This window comes from Mastigoproctus giganteus, chromosome 8 (genome assembly GCF_048544385.1).
Source record: "Mastigoproctus giganteus isolate SK-2022 chromosome 8, ASM4854438v1, whole genome shotgun sequence".
NCBI classification, from domain to species: domain Eukaryota; kingdom Metazoa; phylum Arthropoda; class Arachnida; order Uropygi; family Thelyphonidae; genus Mastigoproctus; species Mastigoproctus giganteus.
In genome coordinates, this window is record NC_143582.1 from 114818244 (window position 1) to 114837788 (window position 19545).

Below are 19545 nucleotides of genomic sequence, written 5' to 3' on the forward strand. Positions count from 1 at the left end.
CTCTTTTCTGGGGAAGACTGGGCGAACTTCCATCTCTTCCTCAGCATGTATCTCTAAGATTGGTTCTTCTGGGGCTTCTTTTTCACATGTATCCATATGATCATGGGCAGGGGGTTTGTCATCTTTATCTATGTTTTTAGTATTCATGATTGGCCGTGACATAGACGGCATTGTTGGCGGAATTGTAACAGGTGTATTTATGGCTTGATTAGAAGTTGAGGTTGAAGATGATTTTGCTGATGGAGCTAGGATTGAGCGAGCCCAATCAGAAATAGAGATGTTTGGTGAGACTGTAACGCTGGTTTGAACTGAAGTGGTAGTGGTGGTAACAGCAGTTATCTGTTTATGCTGTTGGACAGTTGCTGCATATGAGCGTGTTATTGTAATTGGTGATATTTGTTTCTTTGCCTCAGGGTAGGAAACTTTGTGCTCGGTTTTATACTTCTGAATCATTTTTTCTTTTTTCCATGTTTCACAGTCTTTGGAGTAAGCGGAATGGTTGCCTCTGCAGTTTGGACACTGCAAGGTTTGTGCAGAACATTCGGTATGGATATGGTCTTTAGATCCACATGAAGCACATACAGCAGTCCCTCGACATACTGTCTGTGAATGCCCAAATTTTTGACATTTATAACATCTGATTGGGTTCGGTATATACGGTCGGACATGACAGTTCAAGTATCCGGCTTTTACAGATGTTGGTGGATTTGGCAAGTTGAAAGTTAGTATAATGTTTCTAGTTGGAAGTAGTTAACCATCCTTTTTGATTAGTATTCTTTTTACCTGAATAACATTTTGTTCTGAAAGCTCTTGTTTAATTTCTTCCTCGGATACATGTAGGAGATCCCATTCTGTTACAACTCCTTTTGAGTAGTTTAAGGTGGCATGAGGTGACACTTCTATGGGAGTTCCTCCAAGTGTTTTCAATTTAAGTAGCTTGTCAGAATGCTTGGATTGTGTTGTTTCAACAAGCAGGTCACCTGATTTTAGTCTGCGAACCATTTTTGGTGAGCCAGAGACACCTCTAAACTTTTCTGGATCAGAAAAGGAGAAAGCTTGCTGACTGGCTGGTCAGTCAAAGAATGTATTATGAGGAAATGAGGCCAGATATTCTGGTCTGTATCCTTCTTTTGTCTCTTAGCAAAGGAAGGGGTATAATCTTCCTGCTCTCTAGAATGTGATGGGGCATTGATCCCGCAAGAGTCAGTATTGGTATAGTCCATCTTTGCTCCTTTTAGCCCTTGGCAGAGAGACTTTTCTGCCAAGATTTCCGGCCCCGCCACGGGGAGGCAGGAGCAGTGCCTGGTGTGACCAAGCGAAGATTAGTAGGTATTAGTAATATACTATGAGAAAAAAAGAAAGGTGGCTTTCCTTCCTTGCTCTGTACAGGGACTTTTGTTAAGAGAGCTGTTATAAAATGAATAGATTTTTTAACGATAAGAACAAAAAGGAACTGTAAATCGCTTTCTGGAAATCGCACTGGAAGTACTGAGAAATCGCTTAGTCACAATTGCTTGGCACACGGGGCCTGGACACGCGAGTAGTACGAGTTAAGACTGAATCACAACTGTACTTCTTAATTCACCTTAATCTATCTTGCTATAAAACATACACTGCATTGGGACTACCCTGTCCATATTTTTTGAGAGTTATACTGCTTTATCCCCTTTTTGATCTCACTCAGTTTTATTCTTAAATTTGCTTATCTTCCACAGGTATGGACAAATATAGAAACACAGTCCTTGATACACAATCGGATGTAGTCCTCTGATGAAGTACTTGCTCATGTATCAATTTTTACTTTTAGCCAACATCAGATTTCAATTTTATATTTGCTCTACCTCTTTTTTGGACTTATAACAAAAATTACCCACCATTATCTGATTCTGGCTATCACTCTTTATTTTTACTTAATCATTTCTTGCTTTACAGTTACCTTCAAGCTAATTAGCTTTTCAATTTGGCCTGTAATTTTGCTTAATTCATTATAACAAATAGAATTTTCACATTCTTTCTCTTTTTCACACATACAATACTTCCTTTGTCTGCTATCCTTCTATTAGTTATGGCATTTTGTGCAATTTACGCATCCATCTTCACATTTTTTTTTTTTTTTTTTTATACAACATATATGTGTTAATTTCAAAGTCTCTAATTAATGCTAAAAAAAAAAAAAATTTGTTGATATATATACAAATGCCTTCAAAGAAATCTTTTTATTACAAAGTTTTCTTTGATATATAAAAATAATAGGATAAATATATAGAAATAATAATAAAAATAAAATAATAAAAAATGGAATACAACACAATTTTAACCATGATTTGTGCTTTTTCTTGTGCATCCATTTATCAGCAATAAAAAATTAACTCACGGCACTTGCTGTAGTATCATTCGAAGAATAACTACTGCATGGTCTAGACAGGATGATCCAAATGCTGAATCAACTATTGATGTCGCAACCTCAAAGAAAGGTACTGGCACTTGAATATAGGATGTGGCCCATTTTCGAATGCCTTTTGGGCAATGTAATACATTATTCAAGAGATACAGATGATCCATGAAAGAAGCCCTTCGTAACAATATTGCAATCTGAAATATATTAGAAAACTGGGAAATTAGCAGGCATCTAAATCTAGTTACAGTATAAACCTATATTCAATTCCAAAAAACAGCTAATATAATATTTAATGCTTTTGCAATTCTTTAATTATTAAAACTTACGAAAAACAACAGAACCTCATAAATCCAAAATGCTGAGTTTTTGAAAATTCCAGTTTTTAAGGTTATGCACATAGCCTATAAGTATTCAGGTATAACTCACTTTTTTTTTTTATTAGATAACACGGTACTCTGATCCCTATGAACCACAGAATGACAGTCATAAGCATTCAGCCAAAATATTATGTTGTACTCTAGATCCCAGTGGGTAATGTATTTGGCAAAGAAATAATGGTCACGGGTTCAAATGCTACCTCCGGAATGGGTGTTGAAATTGTCCAATATTTTTTCATATGAAGTATAGATAGTGTGATATGATTTTAGCAATTGAACTGCCTTAAAAACTAAATGTAGACTATAGTACTATTAAGTACTGGAACCTATATTTGCATGGTATTAGAGTGTGAACTAGTATTGAATATCTCACAAATGAATAGAATAATTTTATACGTTGCAAATGCATAAAAACAATGACAGTCTAGGAAACTGGTTTTTGGAAATTATTAATGAAACATAATGAATAAAAAACAGCATCTACAGGTGCTGCTTTTTTATTTTTTTTTTTCTAAATCTGGCTAGCCTATTCTCTCTCTCTCTCTCTCTCTCTCTCTCTCTCTCTCTCTCTCTCTCTCTCTCTCTCTCTCTCTCTCTCCTTGTATGGTCAAATACCCTGAGAGAAATATTCAAAAAGTGCTAGGTTTTTGAGATTCTACTATATAAAAAGATATGATTAGAAATTCTAAGAAATTCAATATTAGAAATTCTAAGAAATTCAATGTATGGAAGTCTAAGTTGTAAAAAGAAAATTAAGTAAAAATAAAAGCATACAGGTTAGACTGATAGCTAAGGCTTCTATTTAGAAATCATAAAAATATTGGTGGAGCTGAAATTCAGATTCCATTTGTGAATCACGCATGTGCAATTTTGACTAATTCTATCATTTGTGCTTGTAAGGCTATTAGTAACCCAGCGTATATCCCACTTGGAAGGCCTAAAAATGCTACAAATGGCCAGTATACTGGAGGCAATAGCCAGATAGGAAACAACGTAAGTTGTGATCAACAAAACACAAAAGAATGGACAAGCCTCTATAAAAACACCAGGCAATATTAAGGTGGTAGGTGACTGATCAAATGGCACAATACCAAAACTGCTAGCCTGGAAGTGGAGGTGGCACTCATAGTAAAATGATGGCACAAAACCTTACAGGGTCCCCAAATTTTTTTTTTTTTTAATTTCTGGGAGAAAAAAAAATTTAATTCTGCTTACAATATACAAGAGGTTGACCTTTTCCTAATGAACTTCAATACTTAATGAACATTTTTATTTTTTAAAATAAATTCTAGGGTTTAAAAACCTTGTTATACTTATTATTTTCAACATAACTTTCATTATTTCTGTTTAGGAATAAAAACATTATAAACAAAATATAAAAATGACATCAGCATTACTTGAGATGTGTGATGCAAGAAAGCAAGCTTATACAACATCAGCAAAAAAAAAAAAAAAACCCCTTCCCCATTCACCCATCCAGTCACTCCAAACATTTGTCTACAGGGTGTCCAAAAAAATGTATACACACTTTGATTATTAATAACTTCTATGTTTATTTTGATAAATTCAATTTTATCATTTTATAATGAAGAAAAAATGTGAGAAAAAAAATATGCAGTAACGCACATGTGCAAACTGTCCTCCATTCTCATCCAAGCATTGCTGACATAGTCGGGAAACTGAAATGGATACAACACCTAAGATATCTCTATATCTATATTGCTGCACATTCTCTGCTTTAATAGCTTGCCATAAATCAGCGACTGTTGCTGGTTTTGGGGCATAAACTTTATCTTTGAGGTATCCCCATATATAAAAATCCAATGCTGTTAGATCTGGGGAATGCAGAGGGAACTCAACACTGTGTCTTTGTTCAATCCACCCCTAGGGGCTCACATATGGTGAGTATGGGGTTGGCACACCCAGGGTCCTGAGCTGGATATCATCACTCTTCTCTTTCTTGGTGATTCCCTCCCCTCTCTCTCTCTCTCTCTCTCTCAGGGTAATTCAGATTTTTTTTTTTTTTTTTTTTTTTTGCCTGGTGCAGCATAAGCCTCAGGCTTCCTTCCAACTTATGACTAATAATAATAATCCATTTGGGAAAGTTTCATCCAGATAAGCCCTAACAACGCAATGAAAATGAGGACATCAGTAGATGATCCTACAATGCTTCTTTAACTAGTGACTCCATTCTTTTCCCAGGAACAGAACTTAAACTAACGGGTACATAATTATTTGTGTCACACTTTGACCTGCCTTTGTGAACTGGGGATACATTTAATATATAAAATAGAAAGGGTGCAAGAATATTTGCTGATGCTATCAAAGCAGTGTAAGGTGGGTTGGAAAACTACTAGCTTGGGGGGGGATACACAGGCTAACAGGTTAACAGTGGCCGAACACAGAGGCAAAAGTGATTCTTGCACTGCTTCTATTAGAATGAGCAGCAGCCTGGAAAGCAAGGTAATGTAGGCTGGAAGGCTGGGAGTCATAGTGGAACAAGTAAATACATGGGCTGTGTTAGGGTAACTAACAGTAGGAACAGGTGCATGTATACTTGCATGTACACCAATGCTAGGAGCATAGTTAATAAATTTGATGAGCTTGAAGTGCTAGTCAAGACATCAAAGGCAGATATTGTTGGGATATCAGAGACGTGGCGTCACACAGATACAAGCAGTGCAGAATTGGAATTTGGGGAGTACAATGTATACAGAAAGGAAAGACAGGACAGGAAGGAGGAGGGGTTATGCTGTTAGTTAAGAAACACAAAACCTAAGGAAGGTGCATCCAATTGATGTTAGTGGACAACGCAGTGTTGAGTCTGTTTGGTGAAATAAGCACTGGAAAAGGAAAAATGAGAGTAGGTGTCTGTTATAGGCCTGATGAATCTGATGAGTATAATGAGCAATTGTGCAGAGAAACAGAGTGGGCCCAGTAAATCAGAATGTCTTATAATGGGGGGATTTTAACTTTCCAAATACTGACTCGAACTTGTGGGTTAGTCACTCACACACTAGCAAGACTTTTGTGGATTTTTTGGATGACTGTTTTCTACAGCAACATGTCCGAGAGGCAACCAGAGTGAGTAATACTCTTGATCTGATTATCAGCAGTGATTATTCATCAGTGATATTAACAATTTGCAGAAAAAGGAACCACCGGGTGACAGTGATCACAATGCACTGATGTGGGAATTACTTAAAGAAGTAACTACCATCAAGGCTAAAGGAAAGGGCTTTTGCTTTCGCAAAGGTGACTACAGAAGTCTCAGACAGTTTTCAAATTGTGTACAGTGGGATCAACCGATGATGTTACCAAAGTTGAATTCTAAATGGGAAGCCTTCAGGGACTTAATTTTGAAGACTACTAGGCTTTTCATTCCAACTAAGAAATACTGTTCAACGTTTAGGCCTAAATGGATGTCAGATGAATTAATTAGGCTTGGGGCAGAGAAGAAGAATGTATGGGATGCATTAGCATAGGCGCATTATGCAAGAAAACAAGCTTATATAGCATTAGCCAAAAAAAAAAAAAAAAAAAACCCCTTATTTCATCCATCCACTCGGTCCAAATGTTTGTCAAGTTCTGCCTTGAATCTATTTAAGCTATCAACTTCTACAATGACAGATGGAAGTTTGTTCCAGCAATCAACCACCTACTGGCTAAAGGCAAATTTCCGCACGTCTATCCTACATCTTTCTTTCCTCAATTTGAATTTATGCCCTCTCAGGCGATTATTCTGAGCAAGAGGGAGGATCCCATCCGCATTGAGCATGCTCAAACCGTTCAAGGCTTTATACACCTCAATCAGATCATCTCGCAAGTGCCTAGTCTCCAGACACTGTAATTTGCAAAACTTAAGCCTTTCTTCGTAAGAGGAACCCTTTGTTCCATTCACCAATCTTGTTGCCCTTCTCTGTACTCATTCCAACAGCTCTACATCCTTCTTAAAATGAGGCCTCCAGACCTGTATACAGTACTCAAGGTGTGGCCTGATCATTGCCTTATACAAGGGAATAATCACCTCCTTATCCCTGCTAGAAAAATTCCTGTATATCACTGACAAGACCCCATCAGCTACTCTTGCAGACCATCTGCACTGCTCAGAAAGCTTCATATCTGCCTGCACAATTACCTCCTGGTCCTTTTCATTCTCTACCACTGTCAGTGTGGTAAGATAGCCACTAGAGGGCCAGTCTAGTTAGCTGAGTGATTTTTGTCCTCTGTCATTTTGTCTCTAAAACAGTGATTTATCGGAATCTACCAAACTGTCAATGTTCTTCAGCAGTAGTCCAGAGTCCTGAGAAGCTAATAAGATGTTTTTGGATACAAGACTCCAGAGATAAGTATTTTAAAAAATTTTTTTCTAATTCTCGCATGCATAATATATACTCACTGTGTCACTTCAACTACTACCTGCTGTCGCAACAAGGTGATCGCTCACAGTTCGTCTCTTTGACTGCCTAAGGGCTTTCAAGTATCCTAGAGTCTAGACTATTGTTCTCCTCCTGCTATAAAGTGATTTCCTCCCTGCTATCCATAGCCTTTTGTTTCCAATCCCCAGGAGACACAGAGAAAGCAAAAGCTGATGTTTTTCGCCCAAGTAAAGGTAACGTACAGCCATTATCAACCCACTGCAGGATGGAAGCCTCCTCAACAATTCATGCTGAGGGAAATGGACCATAATCTGCCATGCTGGTCCAGTGCGGGTTGGCAGATCAACCGTATTCAGCAGCCAAGGGGCTTGAACCCCGGTCTACTCAAAGAGCGTGTGCTACTGCACTCCCACTCCTGACCACTCTGCTACGGAGGCCGCTTCTTTTACCCAGGAGAAAACAAAAAACCGTATTTCTTGACCTGAATTTTAACTCACAAAAAATGCACTGCCTAAATCTTAAGAACGACAAGTGTGCACGTCATTTTGTTTCTTGCAGTTGGTAAAAAGAAAAACTGAAATCTGCCCACTTATCTGAAGTGCCTGTAAATCCGTACTTGTCCATCTATCAAAACTGACAATCTCCACCATGTCAAGCAGCGAACCGGAAAATGAAGAAAGAACATTAACTGTCCCCCTAACAAGATCCCGGGGCTTCTTTGCACTAAATGAATCTATGGAAGATCAAGAAGAAAATAGGCCTGACCTTGCCTGCAAGAAACGCAATAGGGAAACTGCAGCCAAAGCGGATGACGTTCCCACAATGCCATTAGAGAATAGCGTTTCCACAGATATGACAGCCATATCAAATACCGATCAAACTTACCAATACAATCGTGAATCTGAACATCTGTATGCAGAAACTGTAACTGACAAAGTCTTTTCCCTTAGATCCGGCTTGGAAGCTCTCATGGCCAAGCCAACCAACCAGATTATGTCTGCGACTCGTGAAGATATAATAAAGATATGGAGCCAGATGGAATGCATCATTTTTGACCTTCACGTCAACAACGAACGGCTCAAAGCCAAAGTGGAAACCTATCAGGAAGAGCGTGGAAATGAAATGCTACAGCACACCCGTTCTTATGCAGATGTGCTGAGGAATCCTTCAAAAAAGATTACTGAAGCATACAAGCCAACCCAGATAAAGAAAACGATACTAAAGGAGCAACATCTGGTTGTATTAAAACCAACAGAAGACAGCCCCATGAAATCGAGTGAAGCCGTCAAGACGGCCGTTGTACAAAAATTAGCAAACGACTTAAAGAACACCCGTATCAAATCAATAAGAAAAACCAGGAACATCAGAGTAATAATTGAAACTGCAACGTGACACGAAGCCCAGACAATACTGGACAACCCAAAAATTTCCACCATAGGACTCACAGCTGAAACACTCAAAAAGAAAGGCCCAGCAATTATTGTTTTCGGCATCAATAAAAACCTTAAACCGGAATAAGTGGCTGAAGAAATCTATTGTAGAAACCTTCAAGGTGAAAGCGAATTTCCCAGCATAGAAGATGCGATACAACCAAAGTACCAGACCAGAGGAAAATCCTCCCAGAATGTAAACTGGGTCATTGACCTCTCGGCACGAGCTTGGAAAGTAATTAAGCAGCAGGACAGGGTGTACCTCGAGTAAACCTGCCATAGGTTCAAAGAACACATAGTTGTCCCAAAGTGCTTTCGCTGTTGCAGGTTCAGTCATACTACACACACATGTACACAGGTCGATTCCACGTGCGGGCACTGTGCCCAGAAAGGGCATAACTTTAACATCTGCTCTAACAAAACTGAAGAACCGGTTTGCATCAACTGTAAACTAGCAAAAATGGATTACAAGCATTCGATAACAAGTGCCCGGTTTATCTGAAAGCAAGAAGCACACAACAACAAAGAATAAACTATGGCCCCATATAAGACATATAACTGTACAATCATGAAATTTATGCAGCTAAATGCTCAGCGAGCACGTGCTATCGTGGACCAAATAAGAATAAAGGCTGACGAAGACAATACAGACGTCCTGTTCATCCAAGAGCCCTAATACAAATGCAAGAAAAGTCAGAGGATATCAACTTATGTACAAAATTATACAATCAGAAGAAGACACTCCGTGAGCGGTTATCCTTGTTAGGAACTCGCACATAACTTGCCACCAAAATCCACACCCTCTGTACCCCATGGGCAGTGTGTGCTCAGCTTATAGGACCTATGGGATCGTTCCACGTCATCTCATTGTATTGTCATCCAGGCGAAGAAATAGCCCCTGCCATCAGGTATCTGCAAGGAGTCCAAGCCCTCCTCCCAGATGGGAAGATTATTCTCTGTGCCGACGTCAACTGCCGTTCTGCAATGTGGCACAGCAACTCACCTTTACACCTGGGAAACAGTAATCCCAAAAAAACTTATTCACTTGGTGGAGTTCAACTAAACCCAGTACTGGAGGAAAGGGACTTGGGTGTTACGATACGGTCAGACATGAAATTCTCTGAGCATTGTAAACAGGTTGCAAGGAAGGCCCATGGTGTCCTATCGATGATCTATAGAACTTTTGCAAGTAGAGATAGGGACGTGATAATCCCATTATATAAGGCTTATGTTAGACCACACTTGGAATACTGTGTTCAAGTATGGAGACTGCACCTAAAGAAAGACATTGAGCTTCTTGAAAGGGTGCAAAGAAGGGTAACTCGCATGGTGAGATCGGCAAAAGGGCGTCCTTATGAAGAAAGACTTCGAATATGTGGGTTGCAGAGTTTGGAAACTAGACACCTTAGAGGAGATTTGATTGAGGTGCTTAAGGCTCTTAGAGGCATCAGTAAAATGAATGAGGACAAAATTTTCAAGATTATAAATGATGCTAGAACTAGGGGACATAAATTCAAGTTACGGGGGGGGGGAATGTTTAGATTGGACTGCAGGAAGTTTTATTTTAGCCAGCGAGTTATAAATTACTGGAATAAGTTGCCTTCATGGGTGGTAGAGGCCGACAGTTTGGGGAAATTCAAAGGTCATCTGGATAGTACTTTCGGGTAAGGGAAGCGCATAGGATGATAGGTTTAATTTCCTTTTTATTTATTTTTTATTTTATTTTATTTATTAATTATTATTATTTAGTTATTTATTTTATTTATTTATTTTTTTTTTTTTGTTTTTATCATTGTTTTGTTCGGATTTTTTTTTTGGCTGGTGCAGCATAAGCCATAGGCTTTCTTGCACCATGCGGCCGTTACTAATACTAACTCGGAAGACCACCAGGGCAATCAGAACGGCCGGCAACTCGAGAACTTTCTCACTACATCCTCTCTTGTAATCCTTAACAAGCCTAACAACATGCCTACCTTCAGTAATACCCTATGGGAGTCCACAATAGACATCTCAGCAGCCACAAGATCCATTGCCACTAAAATCACTGACTGGAAAGTCCGCAAAGCTTGGACAACTTCCACCCATAGGGTGATTACTTTTAACCATCAACGCTCAATAGAATCAGCACCTCCGCCTAGAAACAATATCATCCGTTATGCAATTAACAAAGCAGACTGGAACCTCTTTAATTTAACGGTCTAAGCTTCCCTTCAAATTCCTGGAAACACCAATCTCATCAACCTCAACCACAACCAGCATCAGAGGAAAATAACATCAATCATAACCAATGTCTGTGACAAAACAATCAAGAAGAAACACCCTTTCCCCGAGTGCTGTCCCATGGTGGTGCAACCAACTGGATCATCTCCGCCATCAGGTTCATACAGCACGGAAATCATTTCAATGTGCTCGCCATACCTGTCCCCCTCATGAAGTTGATGCCCTACACAATAACTATCGCAGGCTAAGAAATTACTACACTAGTTTAATTAGAGCCAAGAAGAAAGTCTTGGGAGTACCTGGTCTCCACGACTGGAAACAACACCCCTGGGGAGTTGTGTATCGCATTGTTACGAACAAGCTCCCCAGGGATGAGGTCATCTCCTCTACAGTCACCCCGCAGGGCACCACAACCCTCACATGGGAAGAATCAGTAAACAACATCTTGGACACCCTGTTCCCGCTAAACACAGATCCTCAATCCGGCCTGCAACAAGAAATCTGTACTGAAAACGCATCCTACAGCACCACTGCTATAGAACAGCCTTTCAACTTAGATGAATTAAAACTTGCAATTGGCAAAACAAAAAACAAAAAAAGCCCAGGGTTAGACTTCATTGAAGCAGAAGTAATTAAGAAGCTTGCAGAGACGCAATCAAATCTCCTTCTCAACCAGTACAACCACTGTCTGGAAGTTGGACTCTTCCCAGATGACTGGAAAGAGGCCAATCTACGCCTAATTTTGAAGAACCCAAGTAAACCACCAGAGCAGCCAAGGTCATACAGACCCATAGCACTCTTCCCCGTTTTAAGCATCTTCTCTTATCCAGATTGGAAAAACACTATAAAAATGCAAATCTCCAGTCCCCAAACCAGTTCGGTGAAGATGCTTTTTGACAGCTCACAGATTCAGTCAAAAATTCAGCCACCAAATACATCTTAGTAATATCAGTGGATTTCGCCGGGACCTTTGACTTGCTCTGGTGGCCAAGTATACTACGAAGACTCAGAGAAGCTAGCGTTCCAGCAAATCTTTACAGCTGCATACAGGACTATCTTCGCAACAGAAGTATTACAGTCAGAAATGCCTATCGACAAGTCTCCAGAAATGTCTACAGAGGATGCCCCCCCCAGGGCTCTGTCCTTGGCCCTTTCCTATGGAATGTGGTCATGGACGAGTTCCTGAACCTAGACCTGGGGAATGTTTCCACCCAAGCCTTCGCAGATGACTTGATACTGACAGTCACTGGAAACTCCAGAGCTTCCCTGGAAACAACAGCCAACGGAGCCCTTACAAAGCTACAAGAATGGGCCAGCCTCCATAAACTCCATATATCCCCTGAGAAAACCACTTAAATTCTACTCAGAGAAACTCTTCAAATAAGCAGGCCGCCGCAGATTAAAATTGCTGGTAGAACCATCAAACTGACAACTGAGAGGAAGTACCTTGGGGTAATTCTTGACCCCAAGCTCACGTTTTACCCGCATATAGACTACCTTCATCGCAAAGTCAGGAACTACACGACAATGGTAGTGAGGATCAGCAGGTCTGACTGGGGTCTAAATCGCCACTCACTGCAAATGCTATACAAAGTTGTATTTATTCCCACCATAACCTACTGTGCAGGTGTCTGGTATCATCGTGCACTCATTGTTTGTAACCAAAGGAAACTCACCTCCATCCAGCGTAATATCATAATGATTATCACCCGTGCCTGCTGAACAGTAAGCAACCCAGTGTCCCAAGTCTTGGCAGGAGTTCTCCCTCTGGACCTGCAGATAATTCGAAAAAGCATGCACTACTGGCTCGCAAAGGGACTCCCTACCACCATCCTGGATTTCACTACAAACCCAGCAAACACCATCAAAGAAGAAAAAAAGCACCCTGCAGTCTACCTTCTTAACACCTGGAAAAAGAGATGGAATACCACCCCCAAAGGTTCCATCACTAAAAAATTCTTACCTGAAATAGCTGAGATCTACCCTAAAGCTCCAGCATGGTACAGCCCAGAGTTATATACCACTTTCCTGATTACAAGCCATGGATACATAAATCACAAACTTGCCTCTATGAACATCGTGGATGACCCTTGCTGTCTTTGTGGTGAAAACGAAGACTGGGATCACCTATTCTATGTTTGCCCGCTCTATGAGGACCTGCGAGCGTTGCTCATATCAAAAATACAGTAGATTCCGGTTATTTGGGCCACCGGTTAATCGGGGCAGCCGTTTATTTGGGGCAAATCTTAAAAAACAAAAACCAATCGAGAAAATAGCCAGGGTTTACTTCGCTTAATTGGGACAAAATGCCGTTTAATCGGGGCAGGAGACCTCAGCACTGGAGATTACCCTACGATTGTCTCCGACCGTACCACGTAGTTCGGTCAGATTTCTGGAGGTCACAACCATAAAACAATAAAAACAATTAGCAGTCACCTGTTTATTGGGCTTTTCTGTTAGTGGAATCTATCATAAACGGACAGTAAACTCGATCTTATTGAATTTGCGATAATACTGGCAGCTGGAATTCTGTGGGTTATTATGGTAAAATATGTTTACACTTCCATGGAATCTTCAATCATATAAAAAAAATAATTTTCAGAATCTTCTCTTCATTCCTATTTTTAAAGCTTCCTAATTTGTTACTCCGTTCTCACTTGCGCATGTTGTGTTACTTGCAATTTGTGTGTGCCCTGTTCTTTGTTATTGATTGCTTATCTTTTTACTGTTTTAAATTTCAGCCCCCACCAACAAATGTCAGTGAACAGAAATGTCAACTAGTTTAGTTAGTATGTACATATTACAGTACGTATTAATTATTCCGATTATCACGTATATTCTTCCGATTTTCACGTATCATTTAATTTTTTAATTGGTAAGGTAATAAAGGGTAAATTTGTGCTTAATATATCTTTACTTTTATAGCCTGTGGATAATATTCCTCCTATTTTCACTAATTAGAATCGCTGTTTAATAGAATTAAAATTCAATTCACAAACGTGATCATAATGACCGGCGCTTACTGCACATCGTATAGTGAACGGTACTTTACTATTTTGAGTTCGTCGTGATTTGATTGTACAGATTTGATTGTACAGTGAACTAATTGTAAAGGGGGTGGGGTAAATTGTATTTTTAATTATTTACGTGAAACTTGGGATAATTGGGGCAGCCGCTTAATCGAGCCAAAATGTACTAGTCCCGATGTGTCCCAAATAACCGGAATCGACTGTATATGCCTTGCTTCGAGGAAATGAACATTTTCTGATCAATGAGGAAGACCAGTACCACGCTTTCTCTGCCTTCGCCCATGATCTCTTCACCAGAAGAAGATCACTGGTACAACATCCTGGAACTGATGCACATTGATCAACACCCTTTTCTCATATACTGAACATCTTCACCTAGATTGTGACCACTTCTAGTTACTGAACTTGACACTCAAGTCACTTGAATTGTTTCATCCGTGTCTCTCTCTTGACACGTGATTGCCTTCCCACCCTCTCGAGGGGCCTCTTCTTCCACTTCTGCTTAGGTGGGAGAATTCCCACTCAACCTGCGGAGGATGCCTTCCCTTACATCCTCCGTCGCTCTGTCTATACCTCCTTTCCTTTACCCTCTCTGTTACAGCCTATACTCCCTGTACCCTATATTTTTTTTTTTTTTTTTTTTTTTACTTGGTCTCTTTCCAGGAAGCTCAGGCGACCTGGAGAAAACTAGCCAGAGAATTATGGGCAGCCTGGCTATCTCCTAGTGGTGTGTGCAGGCAACGTGGGGACCCACCACGGGCCCTGCAGCCAAAAGCCAGGACACCCAACAGAACCAAGCACAATACGTCATTTACAACACAAAATTTTTTTCTGGCTTTCACAGTGATACTGTTTGTCTCCACAGAGTTCATATGGAGCAGATGTGGGAAACCCCCGGAGGTGCCTTTCCCCCAACACTATGCACACTATGTCAGTGTGGTACCACAGAGTTGATACGTTACTCTGGGATTACTGCTTCCCATATGTAGTACTTTACATTTGTCAATGTTAAACTTCATTTGCCACCTCTCAGCCCATCTGCTCACTTTTCGAGATCCTGTTGCAGCGGTGTACTGTCATTAGTGTCATTAACAACCCTGCCAACCTTCGTATCGTCTGCAAACTTGGACATTAAGCCTGATATACCATCATCTAAATCATTTATAAATACAGAAAACAATAATGGACCCAACACTGAACCCTGAGGGACTCCACTAATAACATTAGTCCATGAAGAGCAGTGTTCATTGAATACCACTCTGTCTTCTCCCACTCAACCATCCCTTTTTCCATAGCAGCAATTTGCCTCCAATATCACACTGCTCTAATTTGTGCAGCAGTCTTCCATGTGCAACAGTATCAAAGGCCTTTCTAAGATCCAAATAAATGATATCAAAGTTATTCTATACATCCAGTTCCTATGTGACTACATCATAGTATCCAATCAAATTTGTCAGACAAGACTTTCCCCTTAACAAACCCATGCTGTGTCCGAGCTATAACTGAAGTCTTGTCTAGATGATCCTGGAATGCTTCTTTAACCAGTGCCTCCATTAATTTCCCTGGAACAGAAGTTAAACTAACAGGTCTGTAATTACCTGTGTCTCCCTTTGATCCTCCTTTGTGGATTGGGGTCACATTTGCACATCTCCAGTCCATGGGTGCTTCTCCTGAATCCAGGGAAGCTCTCATAATTATGGCTAAGGGTTTGCTTACTTCCTTTGCAACCTCCTTTAATATAACTGGATAGAATCCATCTGCCCCAGGTGCCTTTCTTATGTTTATCTTAAACTATTTCTCCTCCACTTTATTCTCAGTTATTACAAGATTATCTAGCTTACTGCCAGAGTTGAATACACCTCTGGCATTCCCCTCCCTGAATAACTCCTCATGTGTGAATGTAGATGCAAAATATTCATTTAGTTTGTGCCAGAAGGTTCATGATGGTTCATCAACAGTTGAACCATCGATATCAAGTGGACCAATCTGATTCATCCCTTTCCTACTAGAATTTACATAAGTAAAGAACGCTTTGCTGTTTTTCTTTGCATCCTTTGCCAAAGATTTCTCATAATCTGCCTTCGCCTGCCTAACCTCCTTTGTAACTTGGTTACAGACCAGCTTATATCTATCATAGGCTTCTGTGTCACATGTTAATTTATATGTTTCCCATGCATTTTTCTTCTCTCTCACATGTCTAATTAGTTCATCTGACATCCATTTAGGCCTAAATCTTGAAGAATATTCCTTTGTTGGTATGAAAAGCCTAGTGGCTTCCAAGATTAATTCTTTGAATGCTTCCCATTTTGAATTTGCTGTTGGTAACATCATCAGTTGGTCCCACCGTATAGAATTTAATGTTCAAGGTTTAGGCCTAAATGGATGTCAGATGAATTAATGCGGCTCAGGGCAGAGAAGAAGAATGTATGGGATGCATATAAAGTATCACGTGAAACAGAAGCCTATGGCAGGTATAAACTAGTCTGTAATCAAGTCACAATGGAGTTTAAGCAGGCGAAGGCAGATTATGAGAAATCTTTGGCAAAGGATGCAAAGAAAAACAGCAAAGAGTTCTTTACTTATGTAAACACTAGAAGGAAAGGGATGAATCGTATTGGACCACTTAACATAGATGGGTTGACTATTGATGATCATGCTCAGGTAGCTGATAAACTGAATAAGTATTTTGCACCTATATTCACACAGGAGGAGTTATTCGATGAGGAGAGCGCCAGAAGTTTATCAAACTCTAACAGGGAGCTAAGTGATTTTGTAATAACTGAGAGCAAAGTGGAGGAGAAATTGATGAAGTTAAACATAAGGAGGCACCTGGGGTGGATGGGATCTATCCAGTTATATTAAAGGAGGCAGCAAAGGAAGTAAGCAAACCCTTAGCCATAATTATGAGAGTTTCCTTGGACTCAGGGGAGGTCCCCATGGACTGGAGGTATGCAAATGCATCACCAATTCACAAAGAAGGTTCAAAAGGTGACAAAAGTAACTATACACCTGTTAGTTTAATTTGTATTCGGGAAAATAATGGAATCACTGGTTAAAGAAGCATTGTAGGATCATCTAGACAAGACTGCAGTAATAGTTAAGATAACATGGGTTTGTTAAAAGGAGGTCTTGTCTGACCAATTTGATTGGATGCTATGATGTGGTCACAAAGGAACTGAATGCCAAAAAATAATTTTGATATCATATACTTGGATTTCAGGAAAGCTTTTGATACTGTTGCACAAGAAGACTGCTGTACAAATTGGAGAGGTATGGCATTAAGGGTAAGTTGCTACAGTGGATAAAGGGATAGTTCAGTGGGAGACGACAGAGATGGATAATCAAATGGACACTGCTCTTCGTGGACAAATGTTATTAGTGGAGTTCCCCAGGTGCCCATTGTTGTTTGTACATTTATCAATGATACTGATGAAGGTATATCAGGTTTAATGTCCAAGTTTGCAGATGATACAAAGGTTGGCAGGGTTGTTAACGACAGTAAAGACAGCATGCTACTCCAACTGATCTAGATAAGTTGAGCAAATGTGCTGAGAGGTGGCAACTGAAGTTTAACATTGAAAAATGGAAAGTACTGCAATATGGGTAGCAATAACCAAAGAGAAACGTGCCAATTGTGTGGTACTACACTCAAGAAAGTGGAAAATTAAAAAGATCTGGAGGTCTTTTTAATTGTGCAGTTAAATATGAAGTTCGCTGAGCAGTGCAGACAGGCAGACAGGGCAGGTTATGGAGTCTTGTCAATGATATATAGGAATTTTGCTAGCAGGGAAAGGGAGGCGATTATACCATTATACAAGGCAATGGTCAGGCCACACCTAGAGTACTGTGTGTACAGGACTGGGGGCCTCGTTTTAGGAAGGATATACAGTTACTAGAACAAGTACAAAGAAAGGCAACATGATTGGTGAGGGAGGGAACAAAGGGGGTGCTCTTACCAAGAAAGGCTTAAGTTCTGCAAATTGCAGCACCTGGAGAGTAGGTACCTGCGAGGTGATATGACTGAGATGTATAAGGCCTTGAATGGCTTGAGCAAGTTGAATGCTGATGGGATTCTTCCTCTTGCTCAGATTAAGAATCTGAGGGGAACAGATTCAAATTGAGGAAAGACAGTTGTAGAATAGATGTGCTGAAATTTGCCTTTAGCCAGTGGGTAGTTGATTGCTGGAACAGACTTCCACCTTTTGTTGTGGAAGTTGATACCCTAAATAAATTTAAGGCTGAGCTGGACAGGCATTTGGAACGAATGGAGGGGTGAAATGGGAGGGTGTTTTCTTGTATCGTATGCCTCTACTAATGCTAAGGTCAGATCTCTCTTGTCTGAAGCAATAATTTTAGTCTGAAGCATAGATTTGTGTTGTTAAATTTGTTTCTTGTAAGCACATGGCAACAGGATTGTAACAGTGAATTAATTCATAGATATCATCAATACTGCTGTTAAAATCTCTACAATTCCATTATATATGTTCTATTATTTGGTTTTGTAAGTGGGTTGTTTATATCAGTCAAGTTTAGAATTTTATTTTCTGGGAAAAGTAGGGCACTCTGAGCCATTTCTTTCTTCCACCTGTATGTATCATCATCTGTACCTATTTCAAACAGACCTTCTTGGATGGTCATATTATCTCTATCCATGCTTGATGGATGTGATTTTTTCACCTCAACAGGATCTTATTTTTGCAAATTTTCTACTACTTAACAATGAGAAGTCTGTGGGATGGATTTGTGAGTGGTGTATTATTACTTTGGTCTACTACGTTTGGTTAAGGTTGATGCTGGACCAGGCGGTGTGATTCAGCCCAGTCTGAGATTGATGTATCTGGAGGGATGAGCACTGATATGCTACTGATTGGTGGCTGTAAGTAGCAAAAGCATAAGTGTAATATAAAATTTAGAAACTTTATTTTCAATTTTATATCTTTTATTCCAACTTCCAGAGTTCACAATCTTTGGGGTATGATGGATGGTTGCCTTTGCAATTAGGACACTACAGAATTGGTGCACTGCATTCTGTTTATATATGAGTTTTACAACACAAAGTTTGGACATGTTGCATCTCCATGGCATGGTGTCTGGAAATGACCAAATTTCCAGCATTTAAAACATCTTGGGGGTTCAGAATATCTGGTTGAAAGTGGCAGTTTAAGAAACCTACTCTGACTGAAGTTGCAACACCTCCATAGCCAGGTGGGCAGGAGAGCAGTGCGTAGCACACGCTTCTTGATTAGACCGGGTTCGAGCCCATGACCACCAAATACGGAGTATGTGGAAAGGTCAGGGAATGACCACCGCATGTCCCCGGAGCAATATGGCCTTAGTTGCTAATGCTCCTAAAAAAAAAAAAAAAAAAAAACCATATTCCAACACATGGAAATCTTAGAAAAAAAATAGTAAAATACAAGCTTGAGAATAAAGTCAGTTACCAATGGTCCTTGAGGTTGTCACAGATATTCTCTCAGATATGCCAGACAAGCAATATGGCCTTATTGCTAATGCTCCTAAAAACCAACTAACAACAACAACTGACTGAAGTTGGAAGGTTTGGTGAACTGAAGGTTAAGATTATGCTCCAAGTACAGACTAAACTAATGTCTTTTCAGATCATGATTCTTTTTACTTAATTGACTTTTTGATCTTTAAGTTCTTGAACTATTTAAACTTCAGAAACATTTAATAAATCCAATTTGGTTATCA

At 39.8% G+C, this 19545-nt stretch overlaps 1 protein-coding gene across 1 annotated transcript in view; it reads right to left on the bottom strand.

The window, feature by feature from the left end:
* The window catches only part of Epg5 (ectopic P-granules autophagy protein 5), a 1526775-nt gene that overhangs the window by 1364281 nt on the left and 142949 nt on the right, over window positions 1-19545 (bottom strand). Inside the window, exon 7 of the mRNA XM_090380318.1 lies at window positions 2375-2592. Coding sequence (XP_090236444.1) covers window positions 2375-2592 — 218 coding nt within the window. The remainder of the gene's footprint in view (window positions 1-2374; window positions 2593-19545) is intronic.